The sequence below is a fragment of the Protopterus annectens genome, chromosome 9.part0 (assembly GCF_019279795.1).
Source record: "Protopterus annectens isolate FY-2018-M chromosome 9.part0, PAN1.0, whole genome shotgun sequence".
Lineage (NCBI taxonomy): Eukaryota > Metazoa > Chordata > Ceratodontiformes > Protopteridae > Protopterus > Protopterus annectens.
The window spans coordinates 89,192,174-89,217,990 of NC_056743.1; the positions used below are offsets into that span (position 1 = coordinate 89,192,174).

Sequence of the window (25,817 nt, forward strand, 5' to 3'; positions counted from 1 at the left end):
TATCAGCTTGCTGTCTCCCTATACCAGTCATACTGCTAAAATTCAAAGTTCCGACCCTCTCTACCACAGTCCTAGCCTTTCTTCTCTCTTCCTGCCTTCGGCCATGTCTTCCGCCTCTTCTCCTCCTTCGGCCAACAGTAACTAATTTCTTCATAACCAAATAAGTTATTTTGATGAATTAATAATATGATTCACTGTTATTTCTCATGGAATGAAGGGAAATAAAGAAATACTTGTTAAATTCTTAACAATTAATGTGAGACAGACCCTTTGTGTGGAATATGGGATTTTAAAGCACAGAATGATGAGCGTCCCTTATAATGAGGTACAGCAGAGACATAGCTAATGCTTTTGAAGTTGCTATTAACATCATTCAGTATTATTTGTATGCATTTATAGTTATTCTTTAAAACACAATACAGTAACAAGCTATTGGTTTAATACAAAGCCACGCATTGGTTTATCAATAACTTGTTTTTTAATGGCAGGTCATTATTAGAACAATGACGCGAGTTTTTTTTTTTTTTTTTCAGGACAAACCATACCCACAGCTAGCGTAAATGACTGGACTTCATTTTTTTGCCAAAGTAAAAACTTATTTTTGTAGCATTTAACTTGCTTGCTGTTTGGGCGTTTCGACTTAAATTATTGTTTTATGCAATAAATAAAGAAAACTTGGAAATATTTTTGCCCAAAAATCTCAGGACGTTTGACATAGTAGGGCACAAGTGCCCAAAGAATAATTATCCTGCACAAACGGGAACAGTGATTTGTGGGTTTGTGTGTGGTCGTGTCTCTTTAAGAAGTCATGTCGGCCGACGGAATGGTAAGATGATCCTTGCTGTATGATTCTTTAAGGGGCGGCGGAGAAGAAGAAAAATATTCCTGAAAAGGGGAAGAAGCAGAGGAATGACCGGGGTTTAAGAGCAATATTTGGTTTGCTCACATTGTTACTTGCATTTGGGTGGTTCGGATTACTTTTGGAAAAGAAGCTGGAGACCTCTGATGAGAAGAAAAAAATGAATCGCGTCGGGAAGAAACAAGATGACACCTTAATAGAAATGGCATTAACTGACGCCGAAGGCTATGGCGGTATGTTTTTTTTTAATAGCGTGTTTTAAATGTGGTGTAAAAGTTGACAGATGCAGGGTTGAGGGGCCTTTCCATAAGTACAATGACAGAAGGGGAGGGGTCGAAGACGTACATTTCCATTAAAGTTGGTATTTAGTTGTTTTTCTATCTGAATATCGGTTTTGTAGGTTACAGTCTGAGTTTGTAAATAATGGGGGGGGGGGGTATAGACTAAACGTGGTGATTAATAATTTTGGATCAGATTATTCTGGTTTTAGAGTTGTAGGAGTCATAATACAGCAACGGAAAATCGGGCACTTGTTCAAGTACTTACTGAGTCATTGTCTTTTATACAGCTAACGGTTTGCTGCTGAGTAATTCGCCTTAATGTGCGTTTCTAAATTATTTCCTTAGAGTATCGCATAGACCATGTACTTGTGTCTTTTAAAGTACGTCGGTATTTTTAAAAAAGTGCGTATAGCCGAGGGAGCAGTGAGTCTATAGTATTTACCGTATTGAAGACCGTTAAGTAGATGAGGGGTATTTACTTTCTCGGCGACTAACTTTCGTTCTTATGTTTTTGAATACAGATTAGGTTTTCAACTTCCTTTCGTCATTATAACTGTAGTAGCTTTATTATGAATTTGTTTGTAGTGCCGGAAATCCTTAAGGTGGCCTCGAACCAGGTACTTTCTGCATTGCTAACTATTGAGTTTGTCATCGATGATGGGCTGGCGACGTGCCAGCGTTTCTTTCCTTGCTCTTCAGTTGAGAGTTACCATCTGGACAGTGACTTGAGGGGCCCATTTGAGTGGGTGTGTTATGAGGTGGCTCAGGTGGGACAACGTAGGCTAACGATTGTTTATAGTAGGGCAGCAATAAACGTGCTAGAGCTTTATTTTCGTTATGGATTTCAGATGGCAGAACGACCCACTGCCTGGCATGGCAGAAAAAAATAAAATTTACGTGGCTATGTGATAGGGATTGGATTTTTCAGCTTTTGTGTTCTTTGGTACTGCATCTTTAGGGGTATATCTGGGGATGTAGTAATATGCATCGATTGCTAAAAGCTGTAATTTATCTGTTGGCATTCTAATGTGGTGCAGGCCAAGAGTGTAGCCAGGCATACTTTTTTTTTTTTTTGTAGTCAAAAGAATACATTTTTTTCTGGGTATTTAAAAACATTTTGTGGTTCTTGGTCACTTTGTACTTCTGCTTTGAGATAGGATTGCTTACTTACTATTAACAATCCTTTTAACGTTTTTAGGATGCTATACCTTAAAAAATGGCTTGGTTTAGTAAGTACAGATGACCTTTTGAGAGTGATGTAATAGAAGGTGTAGTCAGAAGTTTCAGATGTACAGCCAGTTCCCATGTGAATTGTTCCCTGTCAAAAGAACAGCTCTTTGTACTGTGACTTGTAGTTAGAAGTACCGAGTCTTTAATTGTACAGTTATGTGGTGCATGTAGCAATGTTTTCATAGTAGACCTTTCACTTTGTCCTTTAATAAGACTATATTACTCAAGCACATTTACAATTGCTGGCTTATGTTTACCCTTTGTTTCATCGGGCTAGCATTGCTGTTTGGTCTTGGTTCTCCAACTTGGTTTGCTGGTTCTCATTGGCATTGAGGCTTTGGTGGAGAGCGTGCATCCAGTCACGACTTGAAGGGTCTGCCTGTGAACCTGGTAGCTGTCTACAGGATGGCTATGTATTTACGTTTAATTTGATTAGGTGGTTTTGGTTACACCAAGGTGCATTTCATGTACAGGTTTACCCTCATCCAAGGCCTTGGTGTCTTTTTCAAAGATAAGTATGTTAAGCAGGCATGCTGCTCTTTTAAGACTAGTTAGGGTAAATCCGTAATACATTGTGTTTAAGACTGGTTAGGGTTGGTCTGAAGTTTCTGAGATCATTGGTAGAGCCACCCTGATGAAAGGGTGGTTCAGCCATTTTCCATGCTGCTGGCTGTTTGAGAGGCTGAACTGGCACATTTAGGAGCAAGTCTGTGCCAGTGCTTTATACTGGCAAGGAGATGCTGTGACTTAATATTAGGTTCCATAGAGCTGTTATTTCTTGTCTCAGAGATTTTAGTAGTTTCTTGGTGGTGGTACTAGATAATTTGCCATGTTAGGGGGAAGGCTATATCATCAGCATCTCTGCAGATGATGTCAGCCTGCTGAGTGCAGCGTTTGGCTTTTTTCACAAGGGTCCTAACACACTCAAATGCTCTTGTTACAGTTTGTAGTAGTGGCTGCAGTTTTCACTTCATACTTAAATGTTTTGTTTAATGTTTTGAGTTTAGTTTTGGAGTGCAAGATTTCAGTTTATTTCTAATAAGGAATATTTATTTTTTTATATAGTTCTTTTGAGTCCACTATAGCAGTTTTTCTTAATTTGGAAGTGTATTTGTGGCAAACTGGAACTGATGTGCTAATCCAGGTATTGCAATTAGTATAGGAGTTCTCGGCAAATGCAGTGGCATTTGTTACTGGGTCCTCAAAGGGGGGTTGCTGAATCTTGTCTTCTGCTGGTTGCATCAAGTTTGTCTTAAAGATTGTGTGTTTTGGGCATATTTGTTTGGCTGCTAATAGTTTAAAACCACCAAGTAGTGGTCAGACTTGATCAATGAAGGGTGCTAAAGGTTAAGGGCATAATGGTGCATTGTTGGTGATGACAGAGTGAAATACTTTTCCTTCACTCAAATCGGGCATGCTTCGTGGGGTTCCGTTTGTCAGGCAACGGTAGGGAGACTTACTGATAGTAAATTTGGAGAAAGTGGAACTACAGTTAGTTTATCTTGTTGCATTAGTCTGAATGTGAGAGTTTCAGTGGAATTTGGACAAAACCATCTGATGCAGTGTTGCTCTGTGAGGGTCTGAAAGTGTGGTAGGTATTAAATCCTTCGTAGAGAGGGTTGTCTGGTTGCATGTGGTGGGAACCGTGTTTTAGAGATGACTAAAATGTCTATTTTCTCGCTACAGTGTTGGTAGGGAATGTGGTTTCCTGCTTAGGTTTCTGTTACTGTGCAGCTCTACCTTACTTTTAACATATCCCTCTCTGGTTTGAGTAGGTCGGGAGATGTAGCAGGCTGACATAGTATGACCCTCCCCACCTTTTTAGGCAATCTCTTGAAAAGCAGTTTGGATTGTCAACTACTTCCTTCAAAGCCGACACATCTTGGACCCCCTTTTAATGGCACTAAAAATGTCAGTTATTAAAGTTAATTGCCTATTGGTTGTAATGTGGCATCGTTCTAGGTGATGGTAGGATGCTGCTTTGCTGGTCTCAAATGCATATTTAAACTCTACTGTGTTTTTTCTCAACATAATTCAAGGATGTACCTTAACTGTACTTCAATAACCTCAAACAATGGAACTAACACAACCCCAGACACTACAACCCGTCTACTAGGAGTAACAATTGATAACCTTAGCTATGATGACTACAATAAAGTCTGTTGACAAAAAATAGGCACCCTTTACAGAATCAAACCCTTCCTCACCCATCAGCCAGAATGACTATTGCCCAGACCCACCTTATCTCTACCGTGTTCTATGCTTCTGCGATATATACCAATCTAAGAACAACCTTACCAAACTTTCCACCAGTTATAATAATCTAGCCAGATTTGCCACTGGCACCCCATTTAGAACGCAGCACGGTCTCAACCTCAAACAGCTGGGATGCCTAGAACTGCAAAACCAACTACTTTGTCAACAACTTATCACCCAAAAGATCCTTTATCACCCTAACAATACCCCTATCCTCACTAATCTGATTACACCATACAAAAGTCTTGAAACACTACGCTCAGCTAATGAGCTCCTTGTTGCCACTATTAAGTCAAAAAAACAAAGCTGGGGACTTGCTTTTCTCCAGTACAGTAGGTAAAAACTGGAACCAGCTTCCTACTGAACTATCCACCCTTGCTTCAACTTTCCTATTTAAAAAACATCTTAAAGAACATCTTAAATCTCACTGGCTTTGTCCATGCTCTAACCCTGACTGACGTCTCATTCCCCTTCTTGGTCTCTGTCTACACTTGTCTTCTTACTAGTCTTTGATGCCTACTTTGTAATCCTATATTCTAAAAAAAAAAATTTCTGTTTATCTCTCTCTAATTGGATATTAACTTCAACCTACTAAATGACTTATTACTATTTTGTTCTTACTAACATAGCCAATGTACTGTAACTTACTTAAATAATACTATATATTGTATTTTTTGTCACTGCTAGTGCTTGCAGCTTTTCTCCCCGGGCCTCTACTTAAAATGGACATATGTCCAGTTAGACTAGCCTGGTCAACAAATGTAAAATAAAGTAAATAATAAATAAATGTGTGTCTCGGGTCATTCACACCCATATGAGCAATGACTGTTGCAGTGTTTTGTGGTAGGTAGCAGGAGTTTTAAGTGTAGGATTGTTTCTGTTGCTGAAGGTATTGTGACACCGGGGAAGAGACTTCTCAAGCACCCCACTATAGGAAGACTTTTTTTTTTTTTTTTTTCTGTGAGAGTGTTGTGGTGATGTGGGGTAAGTGTGGGTATTGATAACGTGTTTGATGAGAAGTCAGTCTCCAGATTAGTAGGTATCTACACCTCTCACATGTGGAATCAGTGTGGGACAAAAAGGTAAGTTGTCAATAAGCATGATGCATTTTGTTGTGCTTCCAGGTGCCTGGTGCTAACAGGTTGGTAACAGAAGGGTTTAGAACAGACTGTGGTCCCATGGTAGGCATAACACATTACAGATGGGCTGGTAGATAAAAACTAGTAATTGTTTTCTGTTTTGTAATTATTTTTGGTTGGCCGCTGAGAGGCTCTGGCTACTCATCCAGTGATTGGGAGGGAGGGGGCAGGACATAGGTTCATAGGTATGTACTGAGCTAATGACCATTGGGGACTTTGGTAGCCTAGCTATGCAATCCAACCCAGTTGTTTTTTATGTGTCATGAGTCTTTATTGGGAGTAGTTTATGTTGGTTATGTAGTGGGGGTATGTTTGGGTAGTACTGCCCATCAGAGACATGGGGGGGCCAGACCTGGGGTGAATTTCTGATTTACCATCCATTAGTCAAGGTTGCCCTTTAATAGGTTTAGAGATGGACTCCAGCTCACATGGATGAGGAGCCTGTTCCAGAACATGGGGATCCTCTGAAACGCATCAGTTTCCCCAACATGCCTTGTATGTCACAAGTAATATATCTAGTGGTGCTGATGCTGTTCATTTTGTGGATGTGTAAATGTAAAAGATCGGTCAGGGGTGGATGCCTTGTATGCCAGACATGGATTGTTTCTTGGTAATCTGTAGGAGACAAAAGTGTAGACAGGGCTTCAAAGTGATCCGTATAGGACCATGTGTTTTATACCCTGGATTCTTTTGGTAGGGAACCTTTGTGGGTGTTCGAACTGTTGTACATGCCAAAGGGGTCATTATATTCCATGACTGGTCTGATAAGTTCTCAACAAAGTGGCACAATGACTTCCTGTACCCGGATGCCATGCCCTTACTTATAAGTGGGTTGGGAGGGTGGCCTAATGGTTAAGGTGTTTGCCTTACAAACAGAAGGTACAGGGTTTGAATCTCAGAAAGGATAATTGGCTAGGCTTAAAATGGCTCGCAAGGGTAATTAGCCTAGTACTAAACTATGATCCTAAGTTGGGCTAACAGATTACTGTCTAAATATTTGCCCAGATTCCTGACTATTGGGTGAACTCTTGGGGGTGTCTTACTGATTTGGAGTAATTAGCTTGGGTGGCAGTTTTTCTAGAATTCAGTATAGTACATTTCCTGGCATTGTTTTAATCCGTGACTTCAGCATTAGTCATTTGTCTCTGTTAGTCCCTCCTGTAAGATGTTCATGTCATGGGAGAAATCTAATAGCTCCCTACTTGCAGTCATCTGCAAGGTTGATCAGCCAAAGGTCTTTGGCATTCGCCTTTACTTCTGTGAAGTAGATGACAAATGGGAGCAGTTCCATCTCGGCGCCCTGAGGTACTCCTCTGCTGACCAGCCTCTTAGTGGAGGTGGTCTCGCCAATCCTGAAGTCCTGGGACCTGTCTATGAGCTAGCTGGCAATCCAGCAAGTAATGTAGGGGTTTATGCCCACTTCTAGGAGTTTGTCAATGCTCACGTGGGCTATTGTATCAGTTTGCCTTTGTCAAGTCCAGGTATGCGGTATCCACCATTTGCCTCTCATCCATTGCCTTGGTGATCTTATCAAAGAAGTCCACCAAGTTTAGGATTCATGACCTTTGCTTGACGAAGCCAGACTGAGTTAGGTCCAGTGTCTGAAGGTTGACCATGTACTTGTTGATCATTTCCATCATAATTCGTTCCGTGGCTTTGCATAGCTGGTTGATGGTCCACCCTCGTGAAGTGGGGTAAACGTTGCAGTCCTCCATTTTCATGGTACAAAATGTGTTTTGAGGCTGTAATCAAAAATTGACTCAAGTGGGCCAGATAGGTACTGTCTCTAGCTGTTTAGGAGGTATCCTGGGATATCGTTAGAGCCCTCTGGGGCTGTGCTTTTGGCCTTGGCAAGTGCCACCAGGACCTCCTCCCTGTTAGTAGTTGGGGTATACTTTTAGGTATTTTTTTGGGGGGGGGTGAAGCTTGAGCTGAATTTGTCAACCAGTAAATTCACTGTGCTGCTGAGCTCAATGAAGGTGGTGTCATTGACCACCAGTTTGGCAAGCTGATGAGTTGCCTTTGTGGTTTCTGCTATAGCTGTAGGAAGGCCTTGTGGTTGTCTTTAGCCTTTGAAGCTGTCTTGACCTCTTAATTAGTTTTGTTGTACTTAATTATCTTCCGGATTAGTTTAATTGGAGAGAGTATTTCTTTATGGGAGGAGCTCTTCCAGTTTTAGCCGTGACTTTTTTTTTTTTTTTTTTTTTCTTTTGTATACTCTACAGTTAGGATTCTACTAGTGTAGCTTGTTTTGAGTTTGCTGCTTGTAGGTACAGCAGCATCTATACAACCATTTACATGGTTGAACAGGGCCTCTGAAAAATTCCTCCTAGATTGCTGTGACCTTGGGTTTGGGAGGGGCAATTGCTTTTTGACAAACTGTCGCTTAATAAGATGGAGTTTGCTTTGGAATTGTTTCTAACCGTGTATAGGGTTTGCTGAGGCTGAGTTTTATTTCAAAGGAGACACTGTTGTGGTCCGGCTTCACCTGTGAGGATGCACTTGGGGGGGTGGGTGCATACCATTTCCAGTATGTTTGAACCTCTGGTAGGTGTGAGCACTATATGGTCAAGGGTATTTTTGTTTTGAAAAAAGCCCTGGAGTCATTGTGCTGTGTATATGAGGAGTGCATATTTCTCAGTCTGAAGAGGCGTAGTTATCCTCCCACGAATAGGGTATTTGGCTTAATGGTGGGTGTCTCTAGTAGGTGTAGGTATGAGCTGTGAGATTTTCAAGACCTGAAGGATGACCTATAGTTTGCTAAGATATGGTATGGTATGGGGAATTGTCCGTGGTGGTTTGCACATAGATAAATTCCAGGGCATTATCCTGTTTAACCAAGGTTCTGTGTTGGGACTCGCTGCTATTTGGCATCTACTTCTTGGTTGTCAAGGCTAATGTCAAAGACCTCTGGCTCACCAAGTTCGCAAATTACTAAATTGGGAATTACCCTGGAATCACCCCCACAGCAGCAAAAAAAATGAGTGGTGCAAAAGCCAAGGATTAAAGCTCAATGCAAAGAAATGCATTATAGTGTCCTTTGGGAAATTATCCACCCAAGCTAATTACTTGATTGATAAAACACCCCTAAGAGCTGACCTGATAGTTGGCGATATTGGAACTTGTGTAGATAGTAATCTAGTATTTGACAACATGTAGCCCAGGTATGTAGCCCAGGTAGTAAGAAAATCATTCTATGTCACCCAGCTCGTAAGCAAGGGTATGGCATCCGAGTCCAAGGAAGTAATAGTACCATTGTCAGATCCATTGAGTACAATACCCCCTTGATGTGTACCTAACAAGGCACTTGAAGGAAGTAATAGTACCATTCTACTCGGCCATTGTCAGATCCATTGAGTACAATACCCCCTTGATGTGTACCTAACAAGGCACTTGAAACAGTTGGAATACTCTCAAAGGTTCCTCACCAGGAAAATCCAGGGTATGAATACAGTGTACAACACGGATAGCTTTAAGGTTCTATCTCCGTACTCTGTCTCCTATAGGTTACTGAGAAGTGATTATGTTAGTATGCACGACATCTGCCAGTCCAGCTCTGATGGATCTTTTGCACATCTACAAGACAAACTGCTTCAGGAACACTAGCTCCAAGGATGTGAACTTGGTCGGTGACATAAGTAGAACCTGCTGGTGGGACTGATTTGTCACAATGGATCCCCAGTCTATGGAATAAGCTCCTTGTCTATGTGAAGGGAGAGTTAATTCCTGATCCTGTTCAGTAGAAACCTTTATCACTGGATAGAAAATGACAAGTTCACTACTGGTCATGTCTGCATGTCTCTGGACAGAGGTCGGCAATACATTTAATCCCCAACTAACGTATCCCGCTCTGTGCACACACACACACACACACACACACACACACACACACACACACACACACACACACATGACCCTTGGCTACCCCTTTACTAACATACTCCACCATAGTGGTGTCTAAACATTTCTGGGACAGAACTCGGTTGGATTTCATGTCTATGCTTGAAAGACCCTTGGTGGTCATTAGCGTAGTATAAACCTATGAACCAACCTAAGAGTTCTCCTTGTTGCTAAAACAGATTGAGACTTCTCCACCTTTTCAACCTGATTGAACAGCCAATGGTATAAATGTGTGGAGGGCACTGAAGTCTTTCACTGCCTCAGTACTTTCTTTGGATTTAAACAGTGTCTGTAATGGCACATATGTCCATATTCTTCAGAGTGAGGAGAGCTTGTAGAGTTTGTTTAGGGTCTAGCATCGAACAGGAATACTTTTTTTGGGGGGAGGTATTTGCTTTGCTGTTGGGCTTGTCAGTTTGGCATTGCTTGGTTTCTAAGGAGTGAATAAAGTTTTTTAGCCAGTATTCGGAAGCTTCGAGGAGATGGGTGCATACCATCCTTTGCAAGTCAGTATGGTTTGTTTGTTGATAATCCCCTCCTGTGCTGACAAATTATTGAATCCAACTGGAAAGATACCATAAAATAATCCAATTTATTGAAGTCTTGTCATCTTTTGTTTGTACTGTGGTATCATCATCCTTGGTGAAGGTAGAATGCTTTCAGTGCAAGGCACATCCTGCCCGAGACAAGTATTTGGAGAGATCAGTCTCTCTCTGTTGATACAGTCCAGGGAAGTATATCTTTGGTCATTAACACCCAGATGGACTATGATAGAATCATACTGGTATGTGGAGGGTCCTAGCTTCAGATAAGCAAGTTATTTTTCAGTCTGGTACGTGGGGCATCTGTGTGTGTGTTGTTGTACAGTGGAGTCCCCTATGACGAGTCCTGGGTAATGCGTTTGTGTGCCTTGTGGGCTTTGCTCTTGAGGTCCACTGGGTGTAGGCCTATGTGTGGTGTTTGGTGTTGCCTTTGAGTGTTTTTTTCTAGTGCCTCGGGGTAAGTTGGCCTGTGTGTGTCCTTGACCTTGCTTATAGGCAAGATTTTTACCTATAGTGAAATTGTGCAGGCTCACTTTTGCATACTGTTTAAGGATTAAATGGTGGCCTCTCAATATGAGACAATTGCGACATTGACTCAGAATGGTCATATGTACTAAGGTGGTTATGGAGACATTTGAAAATTGCATTTCCACATTGTCTGGACCTGTATTTTGGTGGGCTTAGTTGTGGACTGAGATATGCAAAGATCTTCTTGCATAGCCTGTGGGGTTTGGCCCTAGATTAGGTTAGATTGTGTAAAGATTTGATAGTAATACTCTGTAATGTGCAAACCAGTTCTCCTCTCTGCACAACGGCTTTATTTTAGGCACAGTAATTTACAGGGTTAGTTCTAAGGGTAATTTTATAGATAAAATTTCTCTGCGTGTCTGTATAGGACACTGCTAATGTCTGGATACTAGTTACTGCTAGCTCGTCTGCTTCCAACTATTTGCATGTTTCAGCTGAAAGAGTTGTTTCATTTTAACACTAGCAATCCAAACTGCTGACCAAAGTTAGAGTTCCTACTATACTGCACAGTGGTAGTCTTCCACTCAGAATTTGAGTTGGAGCAAAAGGAACAACCGACATAATTGCCCTGCTTTTACCTATTTTTCTGCACCGTGGTTCTCTCACTCTGACGTCCTTCGTCAGAACACAGGGAACGACTACCACAGTTGACCTACAGTGCGTGTCTCAATTGTTTAACTGTTGTCAATAGAACTATGTTTAACCTAGTTTATAGTGCATTTGGCTGTGGAGTGCACACCGTTTCGGACCTGTTTGCTCATTCCTCCTCCCATTCCATTGTCCTGTCGGCCAATTTTTATTTAACTCACACTCTCTTTACAACTTGGTCATAACATTGCTTGTTTGTTTTTTTTGAACTGGTCCACCTGCCTCGTGGTTCTTCCCGCTCCATTTGTGCACTCTACCCTCTGGCTTGCTCCACTACCCTACCTCCATTCCCACCTACCCCTGCATCAGTTACCTTTATAGCTAACCATCTTTATTAGCCCGCCCTCTCTAAACTCCAACTTCCTGAATTCTTCACCCAATCTGATTCTAACGCTTATTATCCAAACCACTCCTACCACAGTACATACTGTATCTGCTATCTCCTTCCCACACTTAGTACTCCCATCCCCCTTCCTCTTACTAAATCCACTTTACTTCTCTTGTTCATGCAGTTCACCACCTCTCTACTCTGTATCCGCCACCATGCTCCGTCTCACTTCTCATCCCTTTTTCTTCACCTGTCACACACTGCTAAACCTGTATCCCTACACTCCCACCTACTCTCACCGTATTATGAACACCAGCAGTCAGCACTCTTGTCCCATATCCCCTGCACTCTTCTCCTCCATTGCATATACTCAACGCAAAGTAAAGTTGCCCCCAGCATTCTCTCCACAGTACAAAAACAAACTGAAATCTCCTACCCCACCCTACATTAACTTTTCGTCTGCACCCTCATAACATCCTTTAACTCTCTGACATCCATCCCAACCCTGGCCCACGCATTAACTCATCTACTACTAACAATACTGCACATAGTCCTCCTGGTCCCCAACTATAGTCTTAAACGCCTTTCCTTTTACTCTATCAACATCCACAGCATCCTCAACAAGACAACTAAATTTCACTTTTGGATAGCCCAGTATTCCCCAAACATAATTACTCTCTCTGAAACTTGGCTTAAACCTCATCACTCTGACAAAGAATTTCTCCCCCCAGGCTACAACATCTTATGCTTTGATAGAGCTCATAAAAAAAGGGAAGGTGTTGCCATTATGTATGCAGACACTCAAACCTTATCTCTCCTAACCATCCCTCCTCTCTCCTTTTCATGCAGCTGAACTGATTATTGCTAATTGCCGACTTAATGACTACAAAACCTTAACTATAGTGGCCATCTGCATACCCCCTGGGGATAACATACCAATGCTAGAACAGATTCTTCACTAGATGTCTGGCATGTCTGATGAAACTATAATGTTAGATGATGTCAATATCATCTGGCTTCCCCTCACCTCCAACTCCTCTACTACCAGCATTTACCTATGTGGCTACACTCAATTTGTCTCTACACCCACTTTTCTGAATAAACACACACATACTTGTTCTATACTCAGCTGGATTCTTGTCTCCAATCCAAACATTTATCACCACAAAGAAACCCTACCAGACTCCATCAGTGACCACTCCCCTTTTCATGTCTTAAGGTCCTCCCCTCACCTTTCTAGACCACCATAAACTTGAGTGCCATAAGCTAAGCACCTTGAACCCAGTTGCATTTAATAATCATCTCTGCAATTGACTGGTCCCTTCTTTCATCCATTCAACTTGCTGAAGCTGTTCTTCAATTTACTCCATATTCCCAAACTTACTGAACTCCCTTGCCTCTCTAAGAACAATCAGAGTCAAATCACACTCTTCTCCATGGCTCACCAACTCTACCTGGTTTCTTATCCAGAAAAGAGATTTTGCCTGGAAACTCTGGATTAAGTCAAAATCTCTCGCACACCTCCAAAAATATAAGTAACTCTGGAACTAATGGATCTGGAGCCTTTACAAGCCTAGCCCATAGGATTACCTTGGCATCATGCCACTCTAACTTGGTTTCCAGTGCCTCTGTCGAATAGAGCTACTGGAGTGATCCCGGGGTGAATTTTCTATTTCCCATTCACTCATCAAGATTTCTGTTGGAGGGCCAGTGAGGTGCTCTGTTTGACATGTATGGGAAGTCTGTTCCATAACATTGGGAGTCTCTGGGTTGTGAACCTGTCCCTCCAGCACGTTCTGTTGATTGTGGTAATGAGATTGAGGTCTCTGGAGCATGTGGTGTGGAGGGATTGGGATTTCTTTAAATGTAGCATTTCTAACAGAGCTGGGTCAAACATGGCTTTGCAAGTCAAGCAGAGATAGTCTCTAAATAGGTGATATGAGACCGAGAATAGTTGGAGTTTTGAGTCTGTCCATATAGGACATGTGTTTAAGGCCTAGGATCCTCTTTGTGAGGTACTTTTGTGGCCTCTCCAGTTGTTGCAGGTGTCTAGTGAGGTACATGCCAAATGGGGCATTGTACTCTATGATTAGCCTAATGAGGGAAGAGTAGAGGGGAGTCAATGACCTCATTACTCAGGGCTTTGCATCCAGGAAGAAAAAAGAGATGTGCCACATAGAAGGACTTTCTGACCACTGTGACAATTTGGTGTTCGAAAGAGAGGTTGCTGTCAACCTGTGTTCCCAGATCTCTTATAACGCCTTCTGTGTTTAGTGGACTACCATTGATGTGTTAATTCATGGGAACTGGGTTTTTCCTAAAGGGGATGACTATGCATGTTTTTGGCATTGAGCTTAAGATCATGGTTGTGACGCCAGTCGTTGGTCTCAGTGAGGCCTTTCCATAGGATTGCCATCACTTGGGAAGTTAATAATGGCTCCCAACTTGCAATTGGCTGCGAACTTGAGCCCCTTCGTGTTAGCCTGGACTTCAGAGAAGTAGATACCAAACAGGAGAGGACCCAGGACTGAACTCTGTGGAACTCCACTTGTGACTGGTCGGCAGTCTGACTTGGAGTCGGCTACTTTCACACTGTGGATTTTGTGAGCCAGTTTGCAACTCGCCTAGTGATATGGAGTTGATGCCTAGCTTAGTGAGTTTTTCTATGATTCCTGAGTGGGGAATGGTATCAAAGGCCTTGGCCAGAGATAGGCTGTATAAACCACCTTGTCTTCATCCACAGCTCTGGTGACTGACTCAAAGAAGTCGACCAAGTTGAACAGGCATGATCTACCCTTCACAAAACTAAACTGTGTGGGATCCAGAGTTTGGAGATTCCTTATATCCTTGTTTGTTAGGTCCATGATGATGTTCCATAGCTTTGCATATCAGGCTAATGGGGCAATAGTTCCCAGGGTCTGTAGTCACTCCTCCTTTGTGAAGAGGGATGACTGTAGCAGTGCACTATTTGGTAGGGACAAAGCTTGAGGTGAGGCTGTGATTGAACAGGACACACAGGTGAGGTGCCAGTTCACTCTGTAGTTCATGTAGAACACAGCCAGGGATATTGTCAGGTCCCATAAAAGCTGTATTCCTGGCCTTGCAGCAGATTCTCCCTCTCCCTCCCCCCCCCCCTCTCTCTCTACGCACTCTGCACTCCTGGGGGCAGTTTAGAGGAGTGCACCTGTGACATGACCTGAGGGGGGACCTCGTGCTCCTGGAAAAACCCAACCTGTACACAAGAAGGACATACAGACTCTTGTTGAAAGTCCCCCAGGAACTGAAGTTGAGGATTAAGTTCTATGAAGCTGTATTAATCACTGTACCACTGTGCTGCCCACAACAGAAACGTTGTTAATGAATTGGTATAATTGCTGTCTCTTTGGGTTTTCTGTAAAGGGAGTTATTCTTTTTTTACTGAAATATTTTGCTGGATTCTGTATGGATTTCAGGTTTTGAATTTTTCCAGTTTTGGGATTTAGAGACACAAACTGTAATGTTCTTGGCAAGTAACAAAACTTTGAAATGTGGTTGTGACATGTGTTTTGTGTCTGTCTAAATGTACTGCAATTAAAGGGGATTATTTTTCTAATAACTGAAGCCATGTGAATGCATAAATGTCGTCTTCAGTGCTATTTATATTCTCTGCTCTGTTTAGAGTTTGATTACTGACACGTGTTAATGCTTCCAGTTGACTTTTCCAGTAAGTGGTTTCAGACCTCTTGGCAGGCAGTGCATAAGCATTTAATTTAAAAACATGGTGATAAATTATGTCTCTTTCAACTGCAGTCACAAAAATGACCGATTTTTTATTTATGCTCCTTTCAGAGACTGCTTTGAAAAGTGCAGCATCATTATCATCTTTGACATAAGGCATCCATTTCCATAGCAATGTATGTGATAGTTGTAGTAATCAAATTAATAGGCTATTTTGTTTAGTTGTTGCGTACTGAGAATTCAGTGAAAATGGTGTCCCAGCATATATCTAAAATAATCTTGAGTAATGTAAGATGTGAAACATTCATTTTCACTTGTCTTGAAAAGGGAGAACAGTACATGCAAAATAATGTTCAGAAGGAATGAGGTTTAAAGGAAGTAAGGAATTGAGCAATTTATGTAATGTTTTGCTTTTTAATTTTTGTATGTCTGTCTGCCTAGGTCTTAAATGATTAAAAGATTTTACATTTTTTTAAATTTTCCTGTAGATTAACTTTGATTTTTTTTTTTTTTTTTGAGTGCAGTCACTTTTATAGCAAGCCATTTCAGTAAATATCTTAAAGGAAGATGTGCATTGATTGGTACATGTGTATATAAACTTTGTCTCTCTCTCGTTTCACATAGGAGAATGTTAACGTATACCGCTGGGGAATGAGCTTTTTTTTTTTAGATTTCAGAAAGACCACTTAAGTTTGTAGGTGGTATATGTAATACATGGGCATAAGAACTCTGAACTTCTTGGGAGAATAGTGACTTGGCCAGCAGTGTGTTTTAAATGAACCATCTAATTTTGAAACGCTGTTGGAGCCTTAATGGGTTCCAGATTTCTTTTAAAAAGACCATTTCTACCGTATACTGGAAAATAAATATATGGTATTTTTTCACTTTTCATTAAGATCCAGAATGTCAATAATCCTAGATCTACCATCCTTTGTTTAGTTCTCATTAGTCTGTTTAGATCTGCTAACTGTTAGTTTAGTACTGTATGTCTTAATATTTAAATTTATTGCTAACTACTAAGTTGTAGCAACTGTGCTCCTGTTATGTCATCATCACTATCACTGTATGCATACCTTTGGCTTTGTCTATCACTTACATTCTGTGGAGTTTTTCTCCCTGGCCCTCTGCTGAAAAAAGACCTGTGTCCAGTCGGAATTTCCTGGTAAACAAATGTAATAAATTAAAAATAATCTACTCAATCCAAAGTTGCTTGCAGCTTAAGTGATCCCTGATATTTTTCTGTAGTCTAGAATACCTTCATCCTGATAATTTCGTTTCCTTGGGAAGTTAAATCTATCCCATGCATGCATGCATCGTGAGGGCACAGCATCCAAGGTTAAAGTCGCCCTACTATATTTGTCAGATCTCTTCACTTTTAATGGAATATCTGAGAAATATTGTAACTTTTTTTTTATTTGGTTTTTCATTCAATTTAAACAATTTGAACACACAAGACAACAGAATAAATTGGCTATATACACTCATCCATGACAAAATTCAGTATACAGTATATACACTATTAATATTTTTCTATCAAAACTTGCAATTTCTGCCAGGCTAGTCTTTTATGAGTTATATTAGATGTTCTAATACAAATAGTTTGCATTTCCTTTTTAAACGCACATTTAGCTAAGGTTATAAATTCAACAAATGAGAGATCATGTTTATTCTTCCAGTTCATTATAGTTACTTTTCTAGCAATGGTCAAAAGTGATCATAAAAGAGGCGTTTGATGTTTTGGAATTACATTTGATGTAGGAACATTAAATAGCAACGGATCCGTGATATGACAATTGTCTGACTACAAAGCCGTTACGAAATATCTAAAATAAATCCAAAATTGTAATAACTCTACACTCTATCATATGTACCCTGTTTGCCTCTAACATTTCATCACATCTCCAGCATTCTCTTCCTCTACTATTGGAAATGACAGCCATTTTGTATGGAGTGAAGAAGCATCAGTTTAAAAATTTCCAGGTGAATAAATTCCAATAGAGAGATGATGTGGTGTTCACAGGTTTTTTTTTTTAACAAGTTTCATATCTTCTGAAAAGGATTGTTTGTTTTCTTTAGAATAATCCCAAAAGGCTAATTCAGATGGTAAAAATTCATCACGTGAGATTTTATGTATGAAGTCTTCAATATCTGTTTTTACACATTAAAAGTTTATTTATTTGCAGCTTGTTTGCCAGGATAGCCCAGTTGGGCCACAAGGAGCCTGTTTTCAATGTAGTCCTGGCGAGAAAAGCTCCAGAAAAATACAAATACATAGTACGCATTGCACATTTTATATTGCAGATTATCTCATAGGAATACGAAGTAAATATAAGAAAAGGTTAACAATGATATCAACTTTAGCAGAGAATCTGATTTTGAATTTGATATGACTTTGTTCTCCATGAACTCTCACAAAGTTTGTATAGGTAACCAGTTATTTGTTTAACATTGTATCTGGCTAACAAAGTTTGCTGAATAAATCTTTTTATTATCTAAACAATCTCCTAATACCCAATATATTTTACTAATGCCTAACTAAGAGTTTTTGTGTGTTTCATATCTACTGCTAGATATTATGTAAATTTCATGAAGTTGCTTCCAACTTGAAGAGTAGCTATTGTTTAGCCAGTGTAATACAATGTTAATAGTAGATTTTTTCAATGTAATTCAATATTAGGGAAACCAATTACATTGTTATTCCAACCGCTTACGTGCCAGTTATAAACTATTCTCGTTTTTTGGGAACCAAAGAAAGTTAAGCAATGTAGTATTTATTTTTTTGAAAAAAATTTTTGGAAGAATTGGTATCCAAGATTGTGTATAGAATACAATTTTGGGTAAAATAACCATTTTATCAGAGTAAGTCTGTCTACCATGGTGAAAAACTTTATTCCAAAAATAACTTTTGTGATTGTAATAAAATATTATAATTTTGAAAGTACTGTCTCTCCAAGTGAATTTTATATTTCTCTAAATATTGTAGTTTGTTTCCCAATTGACGTTTGTATGATCTTTCACATTATTAATTTCCTTATTGATTGATAGTGTCTCAGTTTTGTTCTGATTAAATTTTAGACCAGAAATATTTTCAGAAAATTGATTCAATGAGAACACGTGAAGATATTCTTTACATGTTAAGAGAATATCGCCTGCATATAGCTGAATTTTTAAACTATGTTTATTTAAAGAAAATCATTTTATATTGGTGTCGGCTATTGACAGAGCAAACACTAAGGGTGACAATGGGCTGTCTTGTTTGGTGCCGTTTTAAAGTTTTTAAATTGTGACTGTAGACACAACCCAGTTTTCACATATGCTTGAGAATCTGTATATAATTTTAATATTAAATTAATAAAATCTAATAGTTATATCCTTTAAGGATTTTATATAGATATGACCAACTTATAGAATCCAAAGGCTTTATCGATGTCTAAGGTAATAATAGTAAGTTTTTTGTTTTTTTTGGTTTTTTTTTTGGTCTTATTTGCGGTCTTATTTGCAATGTCTGTCTGGATAATAGTTTAATATCTTGGACTTTTCTATGTAATATGAATAGATCTATTAAACCAGGTAGTACATTATTTAGTCTCTTAGCCAGCATCGGCATAAATATTTTATAATCAGTGTTTAGCAAATAGGCCAATAAGAGGAACATAACTGCAAATTTTTACCCCTTTTTAAGATTAGGGAAATCTGGGAAGTTTCCAGGAAGGGGGTTTCTTCAGTTCATTTTTAATTAGAAAATGTACATTTTTAACAAAAGTTTTAGTGTTGAATCTGGGAAAATTTTGTATATTTCAGAAATTATTCCAGCTAAAAACCTGGTGCTTTATTTTTAAAAATTTTTAATGTGGTCTTTCAATTCCAGTAATGATATTGGTTTCTCTAGTACCTTATTCTGTTGGTTTAATTTGTTATATTGTTTTGGAGAAATTTATCAAGTATGGTATTTTCTATTGAGATTTATTTATCATTAATTGACTTGTATGTTTTAAAGGCTTCTAATTTACTTTTTAAATCCGTTCTTTTTTATAGTCATTAAATGCATATTTTAATTTCATTAATATGATTTAAGTTATTAATTTTGTTTAGTTGTAATAGCCAACTTGTGTAAATATTTAGGATTTACTGAATAGGACTGTAACGCGAGTCTTTCTAGATTAATTGAAACTTTGACTTAAAATTTCTAAGTACCTTTGGTTTAAACTTAATAATTCTGTGTTTGTGGATTTATCATAAGTTTTTTTATCTAGTTTAGATTGCAATTCTGATAATTCCTTGTCCCATTCCTTCTTTTTCAGAAGATACCAATTCTTTATTCTCCCATACAAATATGCTTTTATAGCATCCCACAGTTTGATGTCTACAACCTCACCATTGTTCAACTCTTAAGAAAATATTAATTTCATTTGGTACCCATTCTTTAAACCCTTTAATTTTTATTATGTAAACTGGAATTCTTTGCAAAAAAAATAAGGGCATTATGATCATAAGTGGGCACGACGTTATTAAGACTTGGAAATTAAGACCGCCAAACAACATTCCATCTTTATCAGAGAAGGTGCTAAGGACTTTAGGCATGGTAGAGGAAGTTTTCCACAATATATGAGTACCTCTGTTATTGTTTTTATAACAAGAGTCAGCAAGAATTGAATAACCATTAAAAGATAATTTATTTGTTTATTTTTTTATCAGATGAGGCTCTTGTAAAATGTGCTTTATGCATTTTAATAAACTTAAGTAAACCGACTCTTTATATTGTTGTTGAGGCTATCCATTAATATAGAGTGGTGGACATTTGTATACTAACATATGAGTGTGATATATTTTAGAACATCTGAAATATGGCGTATACATCCTGACCTTTTATAACATCCTGACTTCTATAATAATGTTTATAATGACTTGTCCAAGATGAAACAAACAATGTAACTTTTTTGATTTTTGAAGCATATTTCTATATACAAAGACACACATGGAACAATATGTTCCTGATTTGATTAAAAATTTAGTCAAACCACCCACTATCCGCATCTTACACTCCAAATACCTAAAGCTCTGCTTCTGCCTTATATGAAAAGTATAACATTCTGCGTTATGAATATAAGACTATTGTAACCCAAGCTATGGCACTTACAGATAAAATCTAGAATAAATTATTAAACCCCTACGTATTTAATGTGATTAAAGAGTATGAATAACGTATATTGAAAACTGTGTATGTGTGTACATACGTACATTTTTATATATATATATATATATATATATATATATATATATATATTATGAAAATGAAAAAAATCTTTAGCTATTCAAAAGGGGAAGAGTATCAGTGTATATAAACTTTAGAAAATCATTTGCCTAATATTCATATCACTGAGATGAATAATACATTTTATAGAACCACAATGTAACCTGCAAGGTTTCAGGACAATGACTTATAATGAACTGTAAGCAAATTGACTAACTCATTACGCACATTTTTTTTTTTCAAGATGAAATTGTTAGTAGTGCTAATCATATGTGTATAAGGATTGTCATTTTACTTGAGTAAACAATTCTGTGGTATTGGGTTAAGAACCTGAACAGCTATTCTAAATATCAATATCTATTTGTATATGTTACATAATATATGCCAATGAAAGAGAGAGAACCTGTATATACATAATTGTTCCAGCACTTATCTCAGTATTGAGTATTACCTTTCAAGACAGCAGTTATAGTAGAAACTATCACAACCCCATAAATGTATATTTAACTTACTACTTGTTCATCAATAGTAAACTTACAAATGCTGTTGAATAAAGTTTTCTCCAAATAATTTGTATTATAACATTCCTTAAACAATGATTGATTCAACGATCAGGTAACTCGTTATACAAACAGCAGTGACCTTACTCACTAATACTCCATAGCCCACTTCTTAGAAGGAGAGATGTTTAATACTTAGTAAATTATAGTACCATGTTAAGTATTTAAGTGTGAACTAAAGTGCTGCTATTTAGATTTACTATGTCTTGTACAATATTGTGAAGCATAATGTACAAACAAAAAAACAAATGTTTTAATTGAGTCTTTAAATACCCATGTAATTATGAACCATCTGATATGTCTAGTACTTGATTAAAGTAAAATGACTCCATTATTGTAAATGGTGCATTTAAAGGGATTCTACAAGGTCTCAAGTTAAATTTAATAGGCTTAAACTGTAAACTATATTACGTATAGTCCTCATCTTTTAAGAAATGCTTTCCTCAAACAATCTGTGAGAACAACCAATGGCTAAAAGACTAGATATCACAAAACAAACACCTGTCAAACCCCTCCAAATGCAACGCATCACTGTACATTACTGATTTTACCTTAGTCCTATTCCTATAATCCATTTTTTCTTATTGACAAGTGTATTTAATACAACAGTTATAAAATGACTTTTAGAATTGCTAAGATGAGGTTAGTGTTCCAGCTAGATAAATGGAAAAACAAAATGCATTTGATGTAAAAACATGAAGCGAGTACTTTCAGTTGTCTTACGGTGACCTTAGCAAAATATTAGTGAAGTATAAAATATTAAAACTGCAGGGATAGAGAAGTCACTTTACAAGGTTTGTAAAAGTCTTAAGACAGATTTGTCCTATGAAGTTTAAGTAAATAGAAGAATAATGTCAAGCATGAATTGTGACGTATGAAGTAGTGCAGAATTCAAGAGTAGGTGGTGGTGGTGAATATTTTATTTTCATATTGATTTAAGAAAAAGGGAGTCTTTAAACATTTTAAAACCCAAATTTTGAGATTGATTTTTATCTAAGATTAGTTTTGAAAACTAAAGACAACAGATAGTGTTTATTTGATTTTAATGCATAAAAGGAAGAGTATTGACAACTGCCTACCTTTTTAACAAGAGTTTGACAGTGGTAGGCATGAGTGCACATTGGTCTAATTGCAAGAACTGGGTACACATTCAAGTATTAAAACAGTACTCTTCCCAGCAAAGCTATACAAAACTTTCTTACCAACCAAATTCATAAATCAGTTGGAGGTTTAGAAAGGAGTGGGAAGAGAGATTTGGATAAGCAATTCACAAAGAAACCTTGGGAAGATATTTGTATGGCTTCCAAATATGCAACAAAATATAAAAGATTTGGGATGTTTGCTTGGAATTGTTTGCATAGGTATTTTATACCTCAAACTGACTCCAAAGATTTTTTCATCAGGTAGATTGCAAGTGTTATTGTGAGGGGGAACAATGAAGTAATTGGAGAAGTTTTTGGGAGTGTAATGAGTTGTCATAATTTTAAAAATTTCTTGAAGGCTGTTCTGTCAGAAGTGCTGGGTGATTTTTGAGCTGTGAATTGGCATGAAAGTTGCCTGCCTTGCTGAATTGTTAAGTCTGTTGTCTGCCAAAAAAGCAATTGCTACAAAATGGAAATCTATGTCTAGCCAACCATATTAGAAACTGTGATTTATAGTAATGGAGAGAAAAGAACTGGAAGTCTGATATTTAGAGAAGGGTAGGGGCAAATCCCATAAAAATGGGAACTGTGGGAATGATGCATGCAGATGTTTTGGAGGAGGAATGAGGTTTTAGGGAAAACAGGAATTGAATGAGCTATGTAATGTTCAAATGAGAATGGATTATATGTGATGTATAGTGCTCGCAACGGAAAATGTATCAATATGGTTTGTTTTCATTTATAAAAATGATGATTGTGCTGTTTTTAAGTGTTAATTCAGTAAAGATGTTTATTGTTTAAAAGGAAAAAATAATTCTGGTTTTGCTATAGAAAAATAAAGCAAGGGTGATCTTTAAGTCCCTTGTAGTAACTACAGTAACTTTATTAGTCAGAACTAAATGGAATGGCTTTCATCTTAAAAGAAGGGGGGGGGAGTGTGTGTCCATGTCTTACCCTAATTATGATGGATTGTGCAGAAACCTTTTTTGCCTTAAAGGTTGTTGTGTCTTTTGGCTTTTCCCGGTTAGGGGTTGCCACAGCGGAACTCCGGTCCGCTAATGATTGGCAGTAGATTTTTACGTGCCAAGTTGCCAGCCCTGACGCACAACCTTCAACGAAGGTACGCCCATTCTCGCATGTCTCCACACAGAAGACGCTCTAGCTGAGAATCTTACAGGACAACGTCTTGCTGTGAGGCGACAATGCTACCGCAGCACCACCACTGCCTTGCTTAAAGGTATTTGGAGAAATTTTAAACGCTCCTCTCTCTTTTTGGCGGGGGGGTAATCCCCCCACACACACGCACTGATTAGGTATGCATGCCTGCAGGCATACTATATCTTAGAGACAAGTTAAAATCTAATTTTTAATATTTGGAAGGTTCTGAGAAAGCAACCAAGCAAACCTACTTTTAAAACTGTACTAGTGGCCATAGCCGTAGAAGTACTTTCGTGAGTCTCACACACACTGAAAACAATTGAGTAGTGCCCTCTGCAGTTGAGTAAACTAAGTTATTTAAAGCAGAGTTTTCATCACAAGAAGAAACTGTAAATAAACTTTCACAGTATGTCAGAATAAACACATGAACCTGACAATTAAAAATTGCAGAAGTGGACTCTTACCTTGCCTATCAATAATTTTCCCATCTTTATTAGAGTATGATTGGAATTAACTAAGCAGCAGAGGAGTCAAGTAAGACTAGCTGCTGGGTCAGGTTTGGGAATAGTGCATAAAAATTAACTGTATATATCCTACTTGCCTTTTGAGGGACAGCTGGCTATCGGGGAAAATCGCCGACAGTAAGACATGGGAGAAATGCAGAAGGATTTTCCAGAACCTTCACTCAACTACTAATATTTTTTAAGGGACTGAGAAACCTCCATGTGTTCCCTCCGGTCAATAGTGGCTGCAGGTGCTACACCAGAGGGGTCCAGGGTAAAAGATACGTGGTTTGTGATTCAGCAAATGGCCGCAACAGTCACCCACATGTGACTTTGACAAATTGCTAGCCTACTGTAGGGGCAAAGGCTGTTAGTCCTTCTAGCCACAAGAAATAAAGTTAGACAATCTGTTCCGTTGTCAGGGTGAAAGTGGTGTCTCTAGCCTGAGGAAAATGAGCAATGCTAGCAAAATTACCAGCCCACAAAAGTTACTTATTTTTTTGACAGAAAAAACACAGTAAAAAGTACTTTAAAAAACACTGTGGAACCCCACAACGTTACAATAACACAATTTCTCCACAGAAAATAATTTTAGTTACATAACACTACCAGAAACAGCAAGTGCTCTGTTTAAAAATGTGTAACAGCCTCAAGACGGTGTATTAAAACAAAACTCTCCTAGCTTTCAAATAACTAATACATCAGTTTAAAAAAAAAAAAGGGGTCAACTTTATCAAGGGGGCAACTTTATCTAAGGAAAGCACAAGCCATCCATTGATCCTCAAAAGCCTCAGGAGAGCATACACTTAGGCAGCAGTAAGGTTGTTAAGGACTTTGCACCCAAGAGAGTTGAGCATGTGGAAGGTACCCTTTGGCAAGTATAACCCATATCGCTAATGCAGCAGTGATCGATATGAAGAAAATACAATTGTGTAAAATCTTATCATAATGGTAGGTGTCCTTGTCTTCACCTCTGCAGTATTCATAACTTAGGGGATTCCCTGCCATGAAGCCCATTGTCTTGCCAGTGTACCAAAGTCTACCATTGCTTTAAGGTACACTGAGCGTCACCTACACACTCCTCGCATAGGTTATAAAGGTGATGTTCAGGCATACCATCCTCAGAACTGATTGCCCTAGTAGGATCAGCAGTACAAGGAAAACCCAAGAGAACTTGCACATCCATGAAGGGAAAAAAGTCTCTGGGATTGAGGGAGGGAGTGAATACTGCAGTGGTGAATGAAAGGACATTTACCGTTGAGAAGATTTTACACAACTGTACTTTACTATGTCCTTACATTAACCATTGCAGTATTCAAAATTTTATGGGAGGGTGCCAAAGCCCAAGAAGAAACTTGGGGGGAGGAGGAAGCAGCAGTAGAGCCGTCTAAGAAGCCATGAAGAATGGCATTAGCAAAAGCAGCTCTAGCTCTGGCGATACCATCCATCTTGTAATGTTTGGTAAAGGTATGTACAGAAAGCCAGGTAGCTGCTTCAAGAGTAGAATTAGTGTTTGAACCCTTGAAAAAAGCACCATAAGAAGCTACCGTTCTAGTAGAATGAGCCTTTACAGAAGAAGGAAGGCTCTTGCCATGAAAAGTGTAACAAAGAATAGTCTTTGAAATCCAAGTAGCAGTAGTTTGCTTGGAAACAGCCAATCCTAAAGATCTAGGATGAAAGGAAACCACTGATCAGTCCCAGAGACTTCCCATGCTCTGCAACAAGATTCCAGTCTAAATTAGGCAGAGCTCCTTGCTAACCCTCTTCAAGAGAAA

The 25,817-nt window shown here is 38.6% G+C and overlaps 1 protein-coding gene across 4 annotated transcripts in view; it reads left to right on the forward strand.

The window, feature by feature from the left end:
• The first annotated feature begins 781 nt into the window (after positions 1–781).
• Positions 782–25,817, forward strand: part of ANO5 (anoctamin 5) — a 1,890,652-nt gene continuing 1,865,616 nt past the window's right edge. For 2 of the 4 annotated variants that reach the window (XM_044082599.1, XM_044082600.1), the window contains exon 1: positions 782–1,092. In XM_044082599.1, the coding sequence (XP_043938534.1) occupies positions 1,020–1,092 (73 nt within the window). In that variant the 5' untranslated portion in view covers positions 782–1,019. The remainder of the gene's footprint in view (positions 1,093–25,817) is intronic. The other 2 variants (XM_044082601.1, XM_044082602.1) reach the window with 1 other exon arrangement.